The 8,903-nt window shown below is 42.0% G+C and overlaps 1 protein-coding gene across 3 annotated transcripts; it reads left to right on the plus strand.

Moving 5' to 3' along the window:
- The first annotated feature begins 1,055 nt into the window (after positions 1–1,055).
- LOC133467940 (echinoderm microtubule-associated protein-like 1) lies at positions 1,056–8,205 on the plus strand. Of its 3 annotated transcripts, none has more exons than XM_061753144.1 (8): positions 1,177–1,315; positions 1,466–3,983; positions 4,641–4,838; positions 5,335–5,470; positions 5,554–5,655; positions 6,587–6,621; positions 6,706–6,732; positions 6,921–8,205. In XM_061753144.1, exons 2-8 carry the CDS (start codon positions 3,806–3,808, stop codon positions 7,199–7,201), a joined length of 957 nt encoding a protein of 318 aa, XP_061609128.1. In that variant the 5' UTR covers positions 1,177–1,315; positions 1,466–3,805; the 3' UTR covers positions 7,202–8,205. The 3 variants fall into 3 exon arrangements, with proteins under 3 accessions (XP_061609130.1, XP_061609128.1, XP_061609129.1); XM_061753145.1 differs by having other exon boundaries at positions 2,541–3,983; XM_061753146.1 differs by lacking the exon at positions 1,466–3,983 and having other exon boundaries at positions 1,056–1,315.
- The last annotated feature ends 698 nt before the right edge of the window (positions 8,206–8,903 follow it).

The following is an 8,903-nucleotide window of genomic DNA, read 5'->3' on the forward strand; positions in this document are numbered from 1 at the left end:
ACTTTTGCAATATACAACCAGATAAATGGTACTCATTGTGTTACCCTTATTTTACAAATCAATAAATACTTCAAATTTAAAAGCCACACCTTGGTAACGCCCACTGGCCAATCATAGCACGTTTCGGATATTTTACAGAAGTTACTATCTGTGGCATTATCGAGTTCAGCCAGCTTTGTTAACAAATCTACCTTTTAAAAAAAAAAAAAAAAAAAAAAAAAAAGGTTTATATTTCTCAATGACGCGCAGACATTGGAAGCATTGTGTTATGTTAGAAGTTTTTCGGACTTAGCGCACGTTAGCTAGCTAAGTCAAAATTGATTTAAATTCATTTTTATGATATTTTTTTTTTAGCCTTGTTGGTGTATCTGGCTAAGAATGTTAGCGTCAAGGAAAGTACCGAGCAATAATAAAAAGTAAAAGTTGTAAATTGTTTACATTTTATTTAAAACTCATTCACTGCCAGCGTTCCCAGTTCACATGGATATTTGAAGCCGTCAATGGCAGTGAATGTGTTTTAATGTAATTAGTTAAAAAAAAATCATAACACTTGTAATTTAAAAAATGTTGATTATATATTTACAGTAATTAAAAAAAATAAATTTTTTACATTTTTGCTTTTTACTATGTATGGTGCCAACGAAGCTAGCTGGTTAATATTTCTCAAGGGAGCGCAGAGGCAGTGGAAATGTGGGAAGTTTTTTTTCAGACTTCATTTTAATTGTTAAATTTTTACATATGCGTTTTTTTACTACATTGCCGTCGCACTGCTAGCGGGATTTGCCGCAAACGCGCCGGCTATACTAACCACACTAACAAGCTGAAATTTGATTCCAATTGTTACTATTTACGGATTACATCAGGATGTTTATTAGCTACTGCTGTTGTTTTTTAAGTGTATCGTATAGGAAGTTTTTTTTTGTGTATGTGTGTGTGGGCCTTAAATGTGAAAGTGTTTACCCTCATGTACACGTCCACACTAATACAAAGTCTACCCCAACTGGATTGTGTGTGGAGATGGATTAGCAGGCTCTTAATCTGTTTTGAGTGACATCAGCCTCTCTGCGCCCTCATTAAAGAGCCTGTGAAGGTGCAGGTGGGTGGCAGGCGAGGGGGAAATCGAGGGGTGCGACCGGCTGTTGAGGGAAGGTGACCCACATCATGGCTTCGGACACGGCCGTGGGAGACTCGGAGGAGCTGGTGGACCCCGGTTTGGGCATGGAAGAGGACCCTGGGGCCCTCCTCAATAAGGGCTCGCTGAAGGAGAGCTACCACAGCGACTCCCTGCTGGCGCCTGATGCCGACTCAATGACGGGTAGAAGCAACTTAAATATTTTTTGGTTTTGTTTTTATAGTAGACACCAGGTTTTGTCGCTAAACTTAACTGTTGTTATTATATCCATTGTGATCCGGGCACAAATTTGTATATCTTACGTAAATATATCTTTGTATGTTTTGGCTCCAGGGAAGGAACAATCTACTGCATTCGGCCAGAACAAGGCACTTGTGTCTCAAGGCGCCACTGTATTTTTCACTGTATCATTTGTTTTTTAGTGGGGTTTTTTGGGGGGTGGGAGTGGGGGGGGGGGTGTCTAAATTGCGTGATGCGCGACAACCTTTATGATTACGTTAACTCCCTCGACTGTCCTCTCATTTGCACTCTTGAGTACATGCAGGTGTTGAGGCACTGCATAGCCCCTCCCACTCCACACTGGTAGCATTGCCCTGTCCAGTCCTACTACACAAGAGTGTGGCACATTATTTCATTCACAGATAAAAAAACAGACTCCTATATACAGCCGACCCCTGCATACTTGCAGATTTTTTTTATTATTTTGTTCTCTTTTGTTTTGGGTAAGGAACCAATCGCGAAAAAACGTAATCAATAATCTTTGGGGTTAATTTTTTATTTATTTATTTAATTTTATTTTTTTTAAATCAATGCAGTTATAATGCCGCAGAGGGAGTATTTCAAACTCCCCTGTTGCACAGAAAAACTGCTCCAGCATAAAATAAAAGCATACAGAGCCGCCATTTTGCATTGCCAAGCATCATAAGAGGATAGGTTAAGAAAAAAATGTTTGTAATTTAGTTTTATCTTAAATGTACTTATTTTTTTCATTATATTGCCTACAAATGAAAATAAGATCTATGTATCTCCAATTGCCCCCCCCCCCCCCCCCCCCCCCAATCCAATAAACAACAAAAAAAAAATGTATTTCGTGTTTCGGAAAGACAAAAATGTACGTATGTGGTGACCCACCAGAGGGAGAAATTAACTCGGGGCGTGTCTCTTCAAGGGCGGGGCAGGAGATGAAAGTGTCAAAGGGAGTTGTTGGCTTCAAAGGGAGTGGTTGGCTGTTTGATGTCAAAACAGTTTGTATGTGGAGAGTAAAGTGACATGACTGGTTCTTGTCTTCTCGTCAAGTTATTTACCGTATCTCCACAGATGCATGCTTTTCACATTTTTTATTTATATTTTAGATTTTATGCTGAATGCATGCTCTAAAGTGAATCCAATTTATTATTCCTTGTTGCAGTACTCAGACCCGCTACTGCACTTCAGATGGTCGCTAAACAAAACACACTTGTGGGTCTTGAAGCAGTCAAAGGAAGAAGGTTACGGCAACTGTCACGGAACACCACATTTAGAACACTCAACGCATATGCGAAGGACAGAAAAATCCATCAGAGATTTAAAAACACTCCAGAAGTTTTTCAAAACTGTTTTTCGGACTAAAACGGAGCATCAGAAGCTGTGCATATGACATTTTCCAATGATCTCCTGCAATTGTGCATATTTTGAAATGTGTAACATCCAGTATGTGTGTATTGATATATTTGCATGAGAGGCATGTAGGGAGAGCGCGCGCTTTGTACGTCTGAGATGGAGCTTCGGGCTGCTAATTCCCTTTTACAGGAGTGGGATTATGAGCTATTCTAATCCCAATCCCCATATGGGGAGTGTGTGTGTGTGTGTGTGTGTGTGTTGTACGTGGATATGTCAGCCGGTTCGAAATCAGTTTTCCTAAATTGAAATTAAATCAAATGGCATTAATCTGTTCCAGGCTTCCAAAAAATACAAGCATTTTAAAAATGTAATACGGCAAAAACATTGCTATATTATATAAAAATTGAATATAACATAAAAAAGAATTAAAGCAAGGAACTGATTTCAGAATGTGTCATTACTGTACGTACCACCTTTAAGGGGCGCGGCCTAGTTGAGTGACGTCAGGCGCTGGAGTTGGTTAGTCTGCGTGTAAGCGTGAGTTGTGGCCTACAGCAGCTCCTTGCGAGTGTCACTGTAAGTGACTCAGTATACTGCAGTAATATTACTTCCGCCTTACAGCACTTTGAATGTCCAAATTTTGCTTGCAAGTGAAGACATGGAACATATTTGAGCTTTAGTTGGCTCCAGGTTGTCCTGGTTCAAAACTAAATGGATTCTTGCTCCAATGTGGATGCGTTGCAAATCCCTCCTCCTCTTTCTTCCCATGAAGACGTTCCCAAAAAAGTCTCCATTTCTGTCAGTGACATAAGGCTTATGTGAGAGGCCAGTAGGGCGGGGTCAGAGAGGCTCAGTCTGGGGGATTATCATTGTACCCCCTCACACACACACATAAACACCCACGCAGCAATTGAGGCTGATTTGCACCACGGCTGAGGTTTTAAACCCGGAACGAAGGGCTTTAAGGATCGGAGCATCCCGGTCGTGTCGTCAGTCGCCGTGGAAACCAGAGCAAGTTCAGCATCCGGAGACCCGGATGCGGCGAGGTGGGTCCAACACTTGCGTCTGTGGAGGATGGAGGGCGATTGGGCCCAGCTGAGAGGATCCAGAGGAGGTGCCAGGAGAACGGAGCGAGTGTGCTCTCGCGAGGAGAAGAAGAGAAGGAAGGCGGCCAAGCCGGCGGAGGAAGGTCCGGCGGGCGCGCAGAAGTTCCATCGCGATTATTCGTCGTCGGCATCCAGCGGCTCGCATGGTAGACCGCCACTTTCTTTTGTGTGACCGGGACTTTTGTTTACCGTCCCGTGTGTCCAGCTGTGCTCTGACCTCGTTTTCTTTAGTCGGAGAAAGAAAGGGGGTTGTGAAGCTTAGTCTTAATGCTTACCAATGGAAAAACATGGATTTTATTTTGATCTATTTATATCTCAATAATATTATTATTTATTTTCAAATGATTTATTCATAACGTATCATATTTCTGATGAAAAAAACTTTTTTCAAGTACTCTGGATTCCTCCCACTTTCCAAAAACATGCATGGTAGGTTCATTGAAGACCCTAAATTGTCCATATCTGTGATTGTCAGCGTTAATGTTTGTTTGTCTATACCTGTATATGCGCTGCGATTGGCCGGCGATTCGTTCATGCTGTTCCTTGCCTCTCGGCCAAAAGTCAGTATTGATAGACTCAGTTTACTTGACCCTAACGACGACAAGTGCCAGTTGTACGCAGGAAATGTCCGCTGATACGGTGACGGAGCCAGCTGCCAGTCCCAGTGACAAATCCGCAACCTCAATCATGAGACCTGATGTAAACAAGCCAGGGATTTCATGAAAGCATCGACGAGATGTGTTACGTAACGAACGCTGACAACATGGCGTCATCCGTTTGCGTCCCCGCCCCTCCCCACGCAGACGGTCGCAGCTCGGCGGCCAGCAACTTGGACGTGGCCGACCGGCTCACCTACCTGGAGCAGAGGATGCAGATGCAGGAGGACGAGATTCAACTGCTGAAGATGACCCTGGCCGACGTTCTCAAGAGACTCAACATCTCCGAGGAGCACCAGGCCGCCAATGCCGCCGCATCGGGCAGGAGGACGTCGGGCACAAGAGGTTGGCAAAGAGCTGCGTTAATTGCGGCATCAATTTTGTTCATCAGTTTACAGGCGATTGTTCATGGGGAAAAAAAAAAAAATCAAACTAAGGTAGAGGGCAGCGATTAATCGTGTCTTTATGGGGAATATAGTCTGAATTGTGGGAGGCATTTGTAATATTTTGTCCACAAGGTATTTTTTTCAAATATTTGAATACTTGAGAATGCAAAATTTTAACACTTAACAATTATCGGAGTACAAAAAAACCCAAAAACTTTTCAAATGGTGGGATTCAAATTGAACAAATTCATGGTTTGTTTAATTTAATTTAAAAGTTGTCATAATTTCTCACTGTTGATTGGTTAGGAAAAAACATGTACCCATCCAATCCAATGTGATGCATAGGGCTCCATTTAAATACCAAATGTGGTTCCATGCTACAAAAAATGTGAACTTTACAATTCTTATGTAGGGATAACGTCATTTAATTTTTATGGACCTTGTTGTGTCCCCAGGGACAGGGAGGCCCATCTCGTTGGGTCTTCCCCCCAGAGCACCATTCGGGTCCTCAGGAGTCGCCAGCTTGAGGAAGAGCTCCACACTACCATCTGGAGCTACCTGCAGGAACTACAGCCCGACACCCCCTCGCTGGTGAAAGGATATTACAATAGTTGAAGTAGAAATGAGTGGAGTTGGGAACAAATAAGTCCTTACTTGTTGTATCTTCGGGGCAGTGGCGCCAGGAGCCCGGTGGGAAGCGTGAAGGACAGTCCATGTAAGACCCCCAAAACACGTCCATCCTCATCAGCATTGTCCTGTATGAGCACACAAGAAGGGTAAGAATGCCTCTTTATCACACACTGGTAAACATAGGAAATAAGAACTGACAGCAGAGGGATGAGGAGTAAAGAAGAAAACAACGGTTGTTCTAGTAATGAGCCTTGAGGTATACCTTGGTTCAATGCAAAGAGTCCATATCAAACCCTAACCTGATTCAAATCCTTATTTGAAACGATAACCCTCACTTGGAACCCTAACACCAGCTTGAAACCCTAAATTAAAACCCTAAACTTTGTTCCAAACCCTTATTTGAAACCATAACCGTCATTCGGAACCCTAATCTTGCCTTGAGACCCTAAATTGGAAACCTAACCCTTGTTTAAAAACATAACCCTGGCTTCAAACCCTCATTTAAAAACCTAACCCTTGTTTGAAACCTGAACTTGAAACCAAAATCCTTATTTGAAACCTAACCCTTGGCTTCAAACCCTGATTTGAAACGGCAACCTCGGCGTCAAAATGTCTTTTGTTATTTATAATTTAAAATGTTCCACAAAAGAAAAAAAAATGATACAGTAACGTTGACATGACATTTTTTTTATGCCACTCTAGCATCTTCACACTCATAAAATCTTTCAATAAAGTTCTTTACAATAGTCAAGTTCCAACTCAAAAATCATGTAATAGACACTTGTTCAAATCAGGTTATTGTTCTTTTGTTCAAATATTCTCGAACGACTGTCTTTGGGCAGCTTGCTCATTTTCATGAGCTTTAAGGATTGCGGTTGCCTTTTCCATTGACAGCGACTCTAAAAAGTCCTTCAGCAGTCTGATTTGTGTATCTTCCAGTTCATAAATTATCATCCTTTTCACAGAAAAGCTATAGCAATGCATAATATTTTGAATGTCAATGTCAATGAATTTGCTGTACGCCCTTGTTAATAAAAACAAATATTGCAATATTTTCTCCTGTCTTGTTGCCAATAGGAGCAGCAGATCCAAGGAGGGACCTGTGAGTTTAGGTAAAAGATTAGAATTTCAGTATTAATCTCTTCGGCAAGTCTTTACATGGTAGACTGATTATTATGCGTGTTGTTACCACGTAGGCATGAGGCGAGTAACGCACAGCAAAGGTAGGATTCCCCCCTGACGAGATCGCTACACTTCCTCGTGTTGAGTTTAGTGTTTGAGTAGTGTTTCTGTGTCCGCCCTTCATTTATTTCTACATCTCACCATGACTTCTTTCCCTTGATTCTTACATTCCCTGCCCTTCCCCTTCACCACCAATGCGGCCCCCTCCCCATCTCACCGCTTCACTTAGTGACTATGCAGATCTATCTGAGCCCCCTCGCAAGAAAGACTGGGTCTTCTGAGACCACTGCAACATCTGCACCGACGGTACCTGCAGCCGGCGGCGGAGGTGGCACCCCCCAGGCGAGGGGTGCAGCCAAATCCGATGCAAGGAGAAAGAGCCCCTCCTTCATGTTGAACCTCCAGAAGACCAGTACCAATGTGACCAGTCAGCAGAACACGCAGCAGGATGCTAACAGCTACAAAAGCCCCCAAAAGTCCCCCAGCCAGTACTTTCAAATTTGTTACTGACCAGCAAATAACGCCTACATTTTGTCACATTACCTTTTGATCGTCATTGTTTTGGCTTATTTTTTGATTTACCATATTTCCGCAAATCGGAACCATTGACAAAATAGTGACGATTCTAGTAGTGAGTCTTGAGGAACGCCATAGTTAAATGCAGAGTTCCTTTAACCTTAGCTTCAAACCCAAATTGAAAACAAACACTAACCCTTGTTTGAAACCCTAAGTTGATACTCTATCCCTGGTTTGAAACACTAACCCGTGCTTGGAACCCTAACCTTGGCTTCAAATCGTAATTTACCACTCTAGCCCTTATTTGAAACTAAAATTTAGGCTTGAAACCCATGTTTAAAAGTCCCAATTAATCAATTTGAATCCGAACCTTTGTTTGAAATGCTAACTCTTCTTTGGAACCCCAACTTCAAACACTAACCCTTGTTACTCAACTGTAGGTAGCAGGACGCGTCTACTGTGGGGAGGCCTTTATTTGTATACATTTTTAAATAATACTCATTTGAGGCACCACTTCTGTCACCAAATATGGTTCTACTTGATCACATAATCATCGCTAAAGCCGCCATCTCCGTGCAGCACACTTTAGATTCATGCATGAGACTGTTTGCTTACATGCTTCACAAGGTGCTGCTGTTTTGGTTAGCAACTGAGTTCAAATGGTGTCAGTTAACCCTTGACAACGATTATCAATACAATACAAAGTAATGAGTTTTTTTAAACATTTTATTTTACTCTGAAACCTTTAGATTCATGGCCATTATTTGATGAAATACGGTATTTTCCGCTAGTTTGAAATAGGTTTTCTCACATGCTATTATTATTATTACCTTAATATTGTTGTTGTTATTGTTTTTGGGGCGCGTGTGTAATGGCACTGATTGTGTCTGTTGTTTGTAGCTGAATTTCCACAATGTGCATTGCGAACACATACAGTACAGTATGTACTAGAATGTAAGATTACGTGTAGTGAAACAATAAATTAACTTGTGCTGTGATGTCTGCTTGTTTCATAGACTGATGATTTACAAATCCTAAAACACAGATGATAGCAGGGATGGGCTCTCCCGCGACCCTTGTGAGGATAAGCGCCTTAGAAAATGGATGGATGGATAGTTATGTGCCCCTAAGCGCTTCAGCGCCCTCCCGTGGTCATATAAGCCACCACATACATGTATAGAATTCCTTCCATGCAACATACTTTCGTAGTGAAACGACTGCGTATTAATTTTTTTTAAATTCCATCAAAGCATGTGAAAGATGCAGAAGGACTGTATTTATCTATATATTTTTATCTTGAAGAAAATCAGTCTGAAATGGTACATTTCAATAAATAAATAAAGTAAAAAACTGCAAAAAGGACACAAAATCATACAAAAAAAAAAAAAAAACAAACAAAAAAACATGACATACAAAAAGTACTGTACTAAACTAGTACAGTACTTGTCTTAAGGTCAGTCTTTCAAGCAAAAGCTCTTGCAGTGCCTATATTGGCCACTGGATCTCATCACTCGTCTCCTGGCACCTCCATGCTGCCCCCTAGAGTTGGATGAGCGCCGTGGCAAGATGGCATCCCCTGAGCGGCGAGCAGCCACTCTCTGCTCGCTTTCGAGTCCCCGGGACGGCGGCGTGCAGCCTTGAAACAGCACCGCCCCGACTATTTACTTCAAAACACACATTTGACCAGAAAACCGCG

This window comes from Phyllopteryx taeniolatus, chromosome 18, assembly GCF_024500385.1.
Source record: "Phyllopteryx taeniolatus isolate TA_2022b chromosome 18, UOR_Ptae_1.2, whole genome shotgun sequence".
Taxonomy (NCBI): Eukaryota; Metazoa; Chordata; class Actinopteri; order Syngnathiformes; family Syngnathidae; genus Phyllopteryx; species Phyllopteryx taeniolatus.